Source organism: Chelonoidis abingdonii, chromosome 2, assembly GCF_003597395.2.
Source record: "Chelonoidis abingdonii isolate Lonesome George chromosome 2, CheloAbing_2.0, whole genome shotgun sequence".
NCBI classification, from domain to species: Eukaryota; Metazoa; Chordata; order Testudines; family Testudinidae; genus Chelonoidis; species Chelonoidis abingdonii.
The window spans coordinates 175,347,586-175,361,718 of NC_133770.1; the positions used below are offsets into that span (position 1 = coordinate 175,347,586).

The following is a 14,133-nucleotide window of genomic DNA, read 5'->3' on the forward strand; positions in this document are numbered from 1 at the left end:
AAACCATCTCCTTCCAGTTTCTCCTCACACATATATCACACAACCCCAACTCGCCTAGAACAGTATTAGGCCTCATACCTCCTCTCTGACTTGCCAAGTTTATACATCTAGCAACCTCATCTGAGTGGATCTCAGCCTTCTTGTTAGCATATAGATACCTCCTGCCCCCGGAAATTTTAAGCCAACTACAGAACCAGTTTCTCCTCCCTTGGTTTTCACACCTCAACTGCTAGAACAGGGCCTCATCCTCCCTGATTGAACTAACCTTGTTATCTCTAGCTTGCTTGCTAGCATATATATACCTGCCCCTGGAAATTTCCATTACATTCATCTGACGAAGTGGGTATTCACCCACAAAAGCTCATGATCCAAAACGTCTGTTAGTCTATAAGGTGCCACAGGATTCTCTGCTGTTTTCAAAGGAGTCTAACAGAATTAGATGTTCAGATCCTATTGCAATTCCCTCTCCTTTGAAAATCTCAGTGTTAAGGCATTGCTTTGCCTTGGAATGCAGAGGAGTCACATTCCCAATAGGAACTTGTGCCTCAGAAAAGTGCAGGGCCTCCTGCAGATCCCACAGAATACAGCCACTAGTCCTATGGCTGCCAACTTTGCAATATTTAAAAACTGAGCACACCTACTGAAGTCTCCCCTGCCCTGCCTCTTAGCCCTGAGGCCCCACCCCACCCCACCTCTTTCCCCAAGGCCCTGTCCCTGCCCTGCCATTTAACCCTGAGGCCCTGCCCCCCATTTGCTCCTCTTTCCCCCTCCCTCCATCACTCATTGCTTTTCGCCTCTCCCCCCCTTGCCTGCAGAGCCAGGATTGGGAGCTGCAGCCGCCTGATGCAGGTAGGAGCTGGCCCTGGCTGAGTAGGGGCTGGCATGGGTGATGACTTGGCACCTCCCTGCCTCCTCTGGCTGCAGTAACCGGACTTTGGGTGTCCAGTCAGTAGATCTGACCAGACACTGTGAGCTCCCCTTTTCAACCGAACTTTCCAGTCAAAAACTGGACACCTGGCCACCCTAACTAGTCCACCCTTTTTGAAGGACACTCTGTCTGATCCCCCTGGTCCCGGCCAGCTCTACAGGAGTCAGGCACAATCTGGCCCTTTGAGAAAAAGCGATGACTGAAAATTCATATTTTTACCCCTAAGCTAAGATTTGACAAGTCAATCAAGAGGCACAATTTACCTGTAATGGCAAAAACTGTAAGTGTACAGCTTAAGTTCCCTTATATACTATGGGTACTCTCTGTCATCCTTCCAGTCTTGGCATTAATTGTATTTCACCTCGTGGCCTTACCATGTGCCACTTATTGGTCGTAAACAACCGATACTTACTGAGTCTGAAGGATGCAAGTAAATGCTTCAACCGATTTCATTTTGTACCAGCTGGATTAGCTTTTTCATTTAAATGAGCATGAGCACCTCAACTCCTGCTAAAATATAGGCATTCAAAAACTATGTTTGAATAAATACTGTAGTGATTTATGGAACTGTCAAGCAGTTGCAGATACTCGGCATCATCCAAATCTTTACCAGGCAGATTTTCAAAAGCTGCCTTCCATTTTTCACACCTGCAGACTGCAAAAATATTTAGTGAGAAAGCACTGTATATCTGCAATTATTTTTGAATGCAGAAATGAAATTTGGATCCATGTATAAAAAGTCCTTGGAGTCCACTTGCATGGTTATTTGCTCAGCTGACTATTTGATTATAGTCAGTGTCCTCATCAACATTGCCAGGAGGGCATACTTAGGAATGGAATAAGAGTACATTAGTAATTGCATTAACTTCTTGATATAGGGTTTTGCCCTGCCTCTTTTAGCACTTTTCACTGCAGAGCAGAAAACCAAAGCAAGCAATGACCAATTCTTTATGATCAGTTCAGAATTTAGATTCATGGAGCATTCTTAGATTTAGGTTCATTTTGCATCTTAGCTGACAAGGCTCCAGCTTGTTTTTTGAGGGGAGTTATGTGCTCATATTTAAGCCCTCTTCATGTTATAGCTTGAATCCTGCTAGGAACAACTGTATTCACAGTTGTCAGTCACAGTTCTTACAGCACAGATACCCTGTCTGTTATGGATAGGAATTTTTTGTAATAGCCAGGCTAGCTGTAGATGCAAACTGCATATCTCACATTTCCAACTCCTTTCATACCATTTCTTTTTTTTTTAAATTTTCTTCATTTCCTGTTGAATTCAGTATGCTTTGGATACAGTAGCTTTAGAGAGTACATACAGTTTTCATTTGGTTCCTGTTATCTGCATAGTTCTATTTAGTTTTGTATATAAAAAAAATCCTATAAAGAAGCTACCAGGCAGTGTATATAGTTCTGGTATCAAGTCATGCTCATTCTACTCCCATGAGTAAACAGTAGGATTACTTGCATGAATAAGGCAAGCAAGTTTAGGTGCCTGGTCCAGTATACTCAGCAGAAATAGGTATCAAGCTGTTCTAGTGGGTGATTCAAAGAGAGAGTCAGAGTAACACCCTAATCTGGAAGAAATCCTTCTGAAAGTTACTTGGAAGTAGCTAATTGTTTACACCCTTTTGGACCCATTTCTATGATTAACAATATGTTTCATTTTTACTATGAAGAGTTAGGAGGGAGCAGAGGAAAATTAAATATTAATGAATCATTTATGTGACAGATTGTGATGTTACCATTTTACTAGTACATTAAGAACGTTTAAAGAAAAAGACAATGAACAAATTCCATAAATATATTATTAAATAACTATAAATGTAACAATAATAGTTACCTTTTATGGGAAGTCTATTCAGTACAAAAGTCCTCTAGATGTCAGTATAGCATTGTAGAATATAGACTTAGTAGGCTACACAGCTAAGATTATGGTTTTATATCCTTTGATTCCTGGTAACTGTTTTATCAGCTTGCAATAAATTTTTAAAAATGCTGTTACCAGATGTTGTATGCAGTGTAGTTATAGCCATGTTAGTCCGAGGATACTAGCGAGACAAGGTGAGTGTGGTAATATCTTTTATTGGGCCAACTTCTGTTGGTGAGAGACAAGCTTTCGAGCCACACAGAGCTCTTCTTCGGGTGTGCTGAAGAAGTTTCATCTACAGAAGTTACCAGATATTGTAAGACCATTACTGAATATTTTACCAGCACAATAAATATTAACTTTGTTTTAGAATAACCAGCGTAATTTTTAAAAGCTGGTAAATTATTTTTCTTGTGGATTATTTGTCAGCTCATGGGGCTTGATTCTGATTTTTTCTATGCTAGTTTTACATTAGTGTAACTCCATTGATTTCAATTCAGGGAGTTACTCCTTATTTACATTGGTACAAACAGAATCAAGTCGATGGCATCTAAAACTGAATACATCATGAGTACTGTCAATAACACTTAAAGATGGATTTTGAATCAAATCATGCAAAATGTTTGATTTTGTTCAAAAGAGAGAATGCAGTTTTGCAAATAACAGTGCAATGTGAATGCTGTGCACCATGACTAATGTATTGATTGCATTCCTACAGACCATCGGGAATCAGAAAGAAAAGGAGAAGTCATGTTTAAGTGCGAAGGGAACAAAGTCTATAAAAAAGAAGAAACCACCCAATTCCACAGGTGAGAGCTTTCACTCTACATAGTGTCTAAGGGCCCAGTTGTGGAACCCTTACTTACTCATATGAGTAGTCTGGCTGAAATCATGGAGGCTAATCTTGTGAACGAGTGCTTACCAACATGAGTATGGGTTGCCCAATCAGCACCTAGATATTGAAGGTTCTATTACCTTTAGTGCATTATGTGTTGTCTTGCCTTTGTACATGGTCATAAACTTTCCAAGAAGGTGCTTTTGCGTGAATATTTTATTAAACTAGACTTAGTTCACCATGAGTTTAAGTAAGAAAAATATCTGAAAGGGCTACATCTGAAGGCCAAGAATCTGTAGGTGCTTTATATAATGGGTTTTTTTAAAAAACTATACTTTGCTTGAAAGCTCATGACCATTACTGTTGCTTAGAAAACATTTCCATTGACCTTGGAAAGTGGAGGAGAAAAGCAGGTGCCTACTCAGTAAGTAATGGAAATCATGGTAATTACACAAGGCCTTAGTTAATATGCTTGGTATTCTCTGATTGTTTCCAGAGGGAGCCAACCAAGAAAACCAGTCCTGCCCTCACAAAGAAATGGTCCATATGCTCAATAAGGAAAATACTAAAAAGGCAAGTGCTTTTTTGGTTCCAGGGAGTTCTCCCAAATCTCAAGGGCCAAAGGACAAGGGAGATGATTTAACTTTGAAAAGCCAGAAGGAACACCCAAACAGCTCTGTTCTAACATCCTTCAGTACAAGAAAGAGCCAAGGAGCAGAGGTTGCTGTTGATGACAATAGCCAGAGGATAACAGGGCAAGATGAAAAGGAGGAAATTGAATCCCTGGAAGGTGTGAAGAGGGCTGGTGGACAGCAAGTACCTGAAGAAGAAAAGCAAGAGGAGGAAGAAGAAGAGGATGATGCTGGTCACTGTGGAGAAGAGGAGGAAGAATCAGCAACTGCATCCCAGAATGAACGTGAGGCAGAGGATGATGAGCATCCAGCAGAAAGCCAGAGACAAGATGCACGGCTTCAAAGGTAAGATTTAAAACCCAAAGCGTACATTAGCCTATTCCTAAAGACCCATATTCCAGAAAGTCATTTATTTCAAGCATTAAATCAAGTAAGTATACTATCAATATTTATTTGGGAGCTATGCCATAAATCCAGGCCAATATCCAAATGAAAGTGGGTTTAACAGACTGGCTCTGTCTCCAAATTGACAGTCTGCCACACATGGCAAAACCAGTACTGTCTTACATGTTTGCCATTTGCTCAGAAAGAAGGTCTAGAACAAAGAAAGGGCAGCTGGATATTCAACAGTTCTTCATCTCTAAGAAGCATCCTCCCCTTCTGTGTCATGTTTATGTTCCATACCATGTAATTTGTGAGCAAAGTAAGGTTAGAATAGAGAGTGTACTGGTTTGGAATTGCACTACAATATCTAATAATACAAGTGGTAACATAAAACTGTGACACTTGCCCAGGGAACTAAATTGTTAAGCTTGTTTACTGTAATTCTTCTGTGCTGCATTATTTATAGACCTTCAGAGATAAGTGGCTCAAGCTCTCAAGGACCTTTATAAACAAAGAGAGTTCTCCCACTACTTTAAAGATGTGGTTGATAATCAAATATGAAATCAGCAGAATTCAGGCCATTGTTTCAGAAATAGGAAATTTGCTGCTGTCAGGTTTATTTTACTCTACAAAAGGAAGCTTACCCTAGTTAGTTACCATTATTACTTTACACAATAAAGCAAAAAATAAATAAATGTTATTTAAATGCAGCCTGCCCCTGGAATTTCACACCTTTAGTTCTAAGTTCATTCTGCTTTAAGTTTATACCAATGTAATGCAATGCTTTGTCTTGCAGGTGTAAAGGCAGTGAAAAAGGCACAGGAAGCAAACCATCAGGGACGTTTTCCCAGAACCCTGAGCAGACCTGGCATAGAGGCAGCAGTAAGCGTCGAGTGAATGATGAAGGTCTAATCAAAGCTGACAACAAAAAGAGCAGGGTAGATGCAGAGAGTGCTGGTGACAAATGTAAACGTAAAGAGGCCATTAAACCAAATACTCCACAAGACAAACCAAAGGCAGCTGATTCCACTGGTACAGAGAGTGATAATCAAGCAGAGGCATCTATAGAAGATTTGATGACTGTAATTGGTAGGAAATAGCTTTTGCTTAAAAAAAAAAAAGGGCATATGTATCGTAACTATGAGCAAAACCATTTGTTCATGGGGGTCAGAGCCCTAGTTGTTGCAAATCAGTGTCACTCCATTTACTTCAGTAGAGTTATGTTAATTTTTTTATCAGCTGAGGATCTGATCTGACCTTTGTTTTTAGAGTATTCTGTTCTGAGAGTTGAAAAGTATAAAGTATCTTGGGAAAATCTGGCTGAAAGCAGTTGATATCGCAAGTCAGACTAGAGGCTCCTACTGGTCCTTTCAGGCCTTAGCACTTAAGAAGTTAAAATTTTTTAGCCCAGAAATGGTAATGTTTTGTGAATCTTTCAATCTCTCTTGGAAACCTATTTTCTTATGTTGTTATAAATTTATACACTGGGAGTTTGCAGCTGTTCAGGGTCAAATCCTTGCTCAAGAGGAAGAGAACTTCTTTGCATGTTATAGGCCTCAGTAACATGCAAAGGCCCCTGTTTAAAGTCTGCAATTCAACTCCTGCAGAATCCAAAGTAGGTGGCAAAATTCCAGGAGCCCTAGCTTTCTGCAGTTCCTTGACCATGAACTAACTCACTGGCCATGTAAGTTATTAACACATTAAAAAAATCTGGGTACACAGCTGGTGTCCTGGAAAAATGGACATGCCCTGTGAATAAGGACAATCCAGTCTTACATTAATGACCAGAGGATTCCTGCCAACTATATGCTGTCATGGGATTTCTTTTTTATCATTTTCACTGAAGTAATGAATGGTTTTAAAATTGCTCAAAAAGTTCCACACGCAAGACAGCCAGCATTCCAAACCAAAGAGATCATATAGAAACATTACCATTCTAGCCCTTCTTTCCCTTGGTAGAAATGTTTGTCACCTTGGTCAGCCAAAGGTCATTCCGAGGAATATAAATGAATAGACAAACAATGTGGGCATAAAACGAAAAACTTATCACCCCACAAAAATCTAAACACAAATTTAGGGGTTAACGGCTTGTCTACAATAGGGATTTTTGCATCAGTCAGGCTGCATGGTGCAGTGGACAGAGCACTAGAATGCAACTCAGGTGACCTGGGTTTATGACCTACAGCAAGTGATTTCACCTTTTGCCTCTCTTTCACCTTTCAGCCTTCTCTATTTAGACTGTATGCTCTTCAGGGCAGGAACTTATGATGTGTATGTACAGTGCCTACCACTGTACAGTTGGAACCTTTAGATGCCACAGAGTAGCTTTGCATCTATGTAGTTATGCCAGTGCAAACTCCCTAATGTAGATAAGCCCTAAAGCTGGCCTTTAGGAACAATAGCCATGCAAGGGAGAATGAAAAGCTGTATTGTTGAAGTGATAGAGGCTAGAGGCATTCTGCATTGGGTATGGCAGAGGTAGACAAATTGCCTAAGTGGGGCTAGAAGAGAGCACACTGAACAATGGCTCTTACTACCCCTTTAAAAAGTTGCAGCAGGTACCATATTGGTAACCTCTAGGCACCAGTAAGTGTGTGAGAGAAAACATGGTGATGTCCCCAATCTACTTGTTCATGCCTCCTTGTGAGTATGAAGTAATGCTGGACAGCTATATACCCTCACCTGGCTTGTGCACCCAGTGTGCTTACACATGAATTCTTGGTGTCTCCTGGATGGGGAGTGTCTTCAGTGGGGTGGCACAAATATAGCTGGTGAGGAATTTGTCAGTACATTAGCAGAATGAATGATGCCTTGCTAAAGAGGAAATTCTCCTAAGCAGAAACAGGTGTAGGACAGAGGCCACAAAGGCCATAGGACCACTGTAGGAAGGTGCAACGTGTGAACTGCATGTCTCCACAGTGGCCTTTTCAGCAGGCTCGTAGAAGAATGACTTTGGAGTGGAATGCAAGGATAGCCACCAGGTCCAACTCTATGAGAATCCACTGGGCAAAACCTAGGTACTGCAGTCTCATTGATGGAATACTCTGTGCCATAGCGGTAAGGGTGGACTCATTTTCTTCTAGTCCCTTGGATAATTCTCTTACAAACATCACATTTACTCAGGCTATGCTCAGGGAATAAGATTTGTCCCTAAGTCCTAAAGAGACGCCCCCATGAGTAAAACTTGCCACCTAGTCATTAAATCCGTAGATCATTTTATTTATTAGGAAACAAGATTTAATGTAAATAATAAATGGTGCATGTTGGTACTAACATGCCAGCTCTCTGGTTTGTCTTTTGTAGACTATTGCCCTGCTCCTCCAGCGCCATTTGATCACCGGATTGTTTCAGCAAAAAAGGGAGTGGTCAACAGTTATTATGAAGTCAACCGGAATGAAGTTCTGGGAGGGTAAGTGGAGCTAATGCTGTCAACACAAAAATGAGTTTTCTTGAGCCACCAGGAAAATATAGCAAATAGCCTTGTAATGAAGGGTTATGTTACAGTTGAATGGAAGCAGCACGCCTTGCTAAAGCCTAGCTCACAAAAGTGCTGTCTAATTGTAAATTGGAGATGGACTAAAATCATGCTACTTTTGTGGGTTTTTGCGGCTTCATGCTTCGGTTTATATTTGGTATGTAAACAATTTCCTGAGGCTGCCGCATCAGTGCCAGATGGGAATTATAGAGCATTCCAACACAGAGTTTTATCCTAGGCATTGCCAGGCTGGCCACCACTTGCAAGAACACTGTAGAAGAAACATGATATCAGGGGCTGGGACAGGGGCGGCTCTAGGCATTTCGCCGCCCCAAGCACGGCAGGCAGGCTGCATTCAGTGGCTTACCTGCAGGAGTTCCGCTGGTCCCGCGGCTTCGGCGGACCTCCCACAGCCGTGCCTGAGGTCCAGAAGCCGTAGGACCAACAGACCTCCCGCAGGCAAGCCATCAAAGGCACACTGCCTGCTGCCCCTGCGGCGCTGACAGAGTGCCCCCCGCGGCTTGCCGCCCCAAGCACGCGCTTGGCGTGCTGGGGCCTGGAGCCACCCCTGGGCTGGGCACCTCTGTGGCAGTTCTGGTAGACCTCTTGAGCCCTCTCCCTCCTTGTTTGTAAGAAGCTTTAAAAATTGCTGTTATTTCCTTTAGTCCCAGAACTACAAGACCCAAGCCTCATTCCATTTTTCTTGGAAGAGTTGGCAGGGAAGGGACACAGCTGTGAAATTATGCAAAATATTTTGGTTTTATGACATTTTGTGGAAACAAAATTATAGCTGTGATAGTGCCCAAATGACAGCTTAGTAGGTTCCCTAGTCTGGGCTGCTCTTTTGTAGTTACACTGAAAAAATGCTCTCATATCCTTTAGCAGTGGTTCAGATTGCTACAACCTATCATAATGACAGTACGATGTTTGTGACTATTCACCATATTCTTTTAGAAAAGCAGGTGCTGGACTTGAACAGTAGTTTATTCTGCCCATCTACGTTGCCTTCCAATAAGAGGAAGTATCTGAAGATGATGTAACAGGAACATGTTTCACATTTTGTTAAGAGAATTTTCAAAAGGAAAAAACTAAGAATGCATTAAACGGATTGGTTATAGTGTAGTTAGGGCAAGATTGTGACCCTCTTACTCACATCACAGATAGTCCCATTGGCTTCACTGGGAGTACTCATGTGACCAAGCAGGCCATAAAGTGGCTTTCATTCATCAGTGAATATTAGTGAATTAAATAATGGATAGACTAATAGCAATCAAAACTGAATGTGATTTTGATGTACCTAAATGTATGGTAATAGGTGTTATCTGTGGATAGAATAGCATTCCGAAGACTCAAATGCAGCATGATATGTACGTCAGGATTTGCCAGTGCTGGACAGAGAATAATCTGAAGTGTCTAAAATCCAGACTCCATGCTGGATTCCTATCTCATGTTTAACACCGTATGGTGATGGGGGGGTTCTTTTTTTCTTTCATCCTTAGAGGGCGATTTGGTCAGGTGCACAAATGTGAAGAAAAAGCAACAGGTCTCAAGTTAGCAGCAAAAATTATAAAAGCCAGAGGTGCTAAAGAAAAGGTAAGCATAGGCTGCATGGCCCCCACGCCATCAATACCACATGACCAGTTGGATAATAGCTGGTTTGTAGATTCTTTTCCCTTCCCCTCCAGGACTGCAACCAGCTCATCAACCTCCTTTCAGTTTTTTCATCTTTTTATTTTTTAATTTTCACTTTTCCAACTTTTTCTCACGTCTTTTCATTTCTTCCCTTTTTTTCTCCTTTGTTAATTTTCTTTACATTTTCTTAGTGAAAATGTTTGTCAACTTTTGACTTTGCATGTGTTCTCTGGTGTGCACTGCACACTCTGCTGCAATTAATTGCTTTTATCTTGTTGGATAGCAAGGATGTTCTGGACTTCAGTCACCAATGCATAAGAGTGGAGAGGGATTTGTCTGGCCATTCTGCAAACCTCAGGGCACTTCCCTCACTTTCATTTAATGAGGAAAATCAAGCAGGCATTATTGTGTGGCAGCTGTGTCATTACTAGTGTCTGCTTTTCTCCATTTTCCTCATCAGTCCAACCTCACTTCCACCAAGGCCTAGAGCTCTCTCTCCTCACTGCTTCTCATTATCACTGAGTGTCACATCACCATATATAGCCTGTGCTATACAGGAGGTCAGACCAAATGATTTAATGGTCCCTTCTGACCTTAAACATGTCTGAATATTCCTGTCACCACAACAGCCATCAAAGATGAATGCTGGGGTTGGTGGACACAGGTGAGCATGTGGGAATGATGTATTTGCCCATGCCTCCCAATTTGTTAGGAGTCTGCTATAAAAGCCTCAAGTATAATATTACTTACTCTTTTCACAGGAAGAAGTAAAGAATGAAATCAATGTCATGAACCAATTGAACCACACAAACCTTATCCAGCTGTATGATGCCTTTGAATCCAAAAATGACATTGTTCTGGTCATGGAATAGTACGTATATCTCTCTCCTTCCCTTTTTTTGCTCTTCCCTCTTTTCCTGAGGTTGCAGCATTCCATGTCCGTTTCTCCTGAAACTAGAGGTGGAGCTTCTCACGGGTGAAAAAATCATATAAAAAGTTTGAGTCACAGGAATCCATATTAAAAGAAAGAGTTTTCCTCAGTAGTCATTCATAAACCTTGTTCAACGCTGTCATGATGATTTGAGGCACCGTACTCATTACACCATCACTCAAACTCCACAGAGAGAGAGAGAGAGCTTTAGATGAGAGAGCCACAGGATATAGTTCTCTGTAATTTCCATTAGGTAGTATTGTTTGTCATCCATGAAAACAGACCTGGGTAAATTTCCATTTATGCGAAGAGAATGCACAGCCTTACCAGAGGACAAGAATTACATGCTGGCTCTATGCCACCGAGGATTACCCTTACATTGAGCTGATCCTCCTGGGGCTGGTTAAATTATCTTGAGGGACAGATTACATTTTGTAAAGCACAAAACAGCTGCACAGCACTATAGAATCAGGTAGAGGTTGTCTAGACTCTAGAGGAAGTCAAAACTGGTGTATCATGCACATGGAGGGGGGTGGTAAAAGGTGCAAGTTATATTGGCTTGGACTCTTCAGAACTTTCTTAGACTTAGGACTTGTCTACACTATAGACATGGGCAGCTCATGCACTCCCCATTCAGGGAGGGTAGCCCCCTCCCCTGCCTTTTCTGCCCAAGGCCCCGCCCTGCTCTGCCTCTTCTGACCCCCCCCCCTCCATGCTTCCTGGCCTACCAGTGCAGCCCTGAACCCCTGCCGGTGCCTGGAGCAGCCCTGAACCCCAGCCGGCCTGCCGGTTCCCAGAGCAGTCTGGAGGCCTCCAGGACTGGGGCTGCAATAGGGAGCATTAGTGGAGGTTTGGGGAGGCTTAGCTTCCCCCGGCCTCCATTATCCGCCACCCATGACTACACAGCCTTTACTGGTATAGCTATCCCAGCAGAGCCCTCTTGTCCAGACACAGCATAAGGTGGCAAAAAGACTTTTCCTACCTGCATAGCTACACCAGCTCCCACAACAACAGTAGCACTCTTCTGTCAGTATAGTTGCATCTGTACTGGGGGATTTGCTGGGGTGGTGATTTTTTTCACACTGCTAACCATCATATCTATGGCGGCAAAACTTTGTAGTGTAGACTAAGCCTTTGATTTGCTTCTCAATTTGGCCTGCATACTTCAGAAATGGTAAAAGCTATAATTCTGCAAAAAAATATAGTGTTAAACTGAGGGTGTCCTAGAATTCTGGAAGAAATTTTAAAAATCTCCATTGTGAGTTGAGATGGGCTCACACTGGAATCTTGAATCCCAAATCCATCAAAGTCTGGGGTGGTTTGGATCTAGATCCAGGAGCCTGATTCTCAACTGCATTGCCTCAGCTTTATCCTGATATGACTTCGCTGATTTCACTGGCACAAAAACCATGTTAACACAGCAGAGAATTGAGCTCGGGTCCAAACTTTTAGATTTAGATTCATCTCAGATAGTTGGATCCAGACTGGTAGACTGGATCCAGGCACCCTCAAACATGGGGAAATTCAGGTCAGGATGGATCTGAACCAGTTTGTAGGAGCCAATCCCACTGGAAACTTTAGGGAAATTCAGATCAGCATACAAACTTCATGTTTTGGGTCCATCTCACTGTGCTCAGCTGTGAAAGCATCTCAGGAAAATGGTATTTTGCACTAGTCTCCAGTATATCTTCTGCATTAATTTCAAGGCATGAATTTGAACTCAATGACTATTCTATCACTTTTCTCTCTGCAGTGTGGATGGAGGAGAATTATTTGACCGAATTATTGATGATAACTACAATTTAACAGAGATGGATACCATCTTGTTCACAAAACAGATCTGTCAAGGGATTCAATACATGCATCAGATGTACATTCTTCATTTAGACCTGAAGGTACAGAACAAGATGCATGCTTTATGCAATAGCAACTTGGCCTCTACCGTAGAAATTAATTTCCCTAAGCGAAGGCACCTAAGGTTCTGTAGATTCCCATGTTATACCATGGTCTCTGTTAAATCAGTGTAATTCAGTGTAAATTTACTTTACCCACATTGACTTCCATTAAATCACTCTGGATTTTTACCACTGTAAATGAGATCAGAATCTTGAGAAGATCACATCAAGTCCCATGGCTTGAGCTTTCTGAGGATGATTTTCCAGCAACTGCTGTAGCAGCTACTGACTACAATATTTTGCATTTCTGTGTCATCTTTCATTCATGCATCTCAAGGCACCATACAAACATTAATTCATTCAACCTGGCAGTGTTTCTGTGACAAAGGTAAACATGATTATCACCATTTTATCAGTGAGGAAAATGAAACACAAAGGGATTAAGTGGCTTGCCCAAAGTCATAAGATATGTCAGAAACAATGAAAACCCAGTATCCTATTCTAATGTCTAGACTTCACTGTCACTCATGAGCATGAACAGCATCAAAGGAAGCTGTTGTTAGTGAAATTTTTTTTAAAAAAATGAGGTAAAATTTTAAAGTATTGGTGGCATATTGCCTTTGACCAATTTAAAACAAACTTCTACTAGTGTGTGTAGTCAAAAAAATAAAAAAAGCAGATGCTGCAAATTTTGGTGTAGCAGTATATGTGCAGAGACCAGTTAATTTTTAATGGGTTAATTGGCAAGTACAAAACATCAGTATTTATATAGGTGTGTCTAGTGAGGACACACATTTGCAGCAGATCTTTATCCCTCTCCATGGCCAAGTTTTTTGCTGAATAATAAACTTGTCAGTTATCTCTGTTGAGAGAGGAATAAGAGAGAGATGCTTAAATGTCCTTAGTTTTATGACTAGCTATAAAACTTCCTAATGATCTGCCAGGTTTACAACAAAGAAGAAGGAAACATGTTTGGAAGTTTGTTTTTCTTGGTTTTTAATTTGCTTAAATAACTGGAAGTTAATATACTGGATCTTCAATAAAAGCGACAAAGAGTTCTGTGGCACCTTAAAGACTAACAAACGTATTGGAGCATGAGCTTTCGTGGGTGAATACCAACTTCGTCGGATGCATGACCCCTCTGATACTTTTATCTTCAATGTTTTTAAAGCACAATATTGCATATTTGGATCTCACAGACACTTGTGTAAGTCAGTTGCAATTCTTTATAAATATTCATAGTCTGGAAACTATAAGCAATAAATCTGCTCTCTTAATTGAGATTAATTTCTTGGAGTTGGCACAGTTTTGGTGTGAACTCAAAATGCAGAAAAGGAGGCATGCTTACATCCAGGGAGTTCTCAACAGAAACTCTTCCAGGCACATAATGACCATCAATGATGATTCTATCCAGTTCTCCTTGCTCACAGATTACTTTGTGATATGAAGGTGTTAAAATGGAAAAATTAATGAGACTCATCAGGGCCAGTGTCTGGGACACAGATATTCCATTATGAGAAATATGCTTAAAAAAATGTTAAATGCAAAGTGAAT

At 41.3% G+C, this 14,133-nt stretch overlaps 1 protein-coding gene across 2 annotated transcripts in view; it reads left to right on the forward strand.

Moving 5' to 3' along the window:
* The window catches only part of MYLK4 (myosin light chain kinase family member 4), a 127,344-nt gene that overhangs the window by 98,976 nt on the left and 14,235 nt on the right, over positions 1-14,133 (forward strand). For both annotated transcript variants that reach the window (XM_075062816.1, XM_032792435.2), the window contains 7 exons: positions 3,514-3,604; positions 4,127-4,607; positions 5,443-5,735; positions 7,950-8,055; positions 9,621-9,714; positions 10,515-10,624; positions 12,438-12,579. In XM_075062816.1, the coding sequence (XP_074918917.1) occupies positions 3,514-3,604; positions 4,127-4,607; positions 5,443-5,735; positions 7,950-8,055; positions 9,621-9,714; positions 10,515-10,624; positions 12,438-12,579 (1,317 nt within the window). The remainder of the gene's footprint in view (positions 1-3,513; positions 3,605-4,126; positions 4,608-5,442; positions 5,736-7,949; positions 8,056-9,620; positions 9,715-10,514; positions 10,625-12,437; positions 12,580-14,133) is intronic.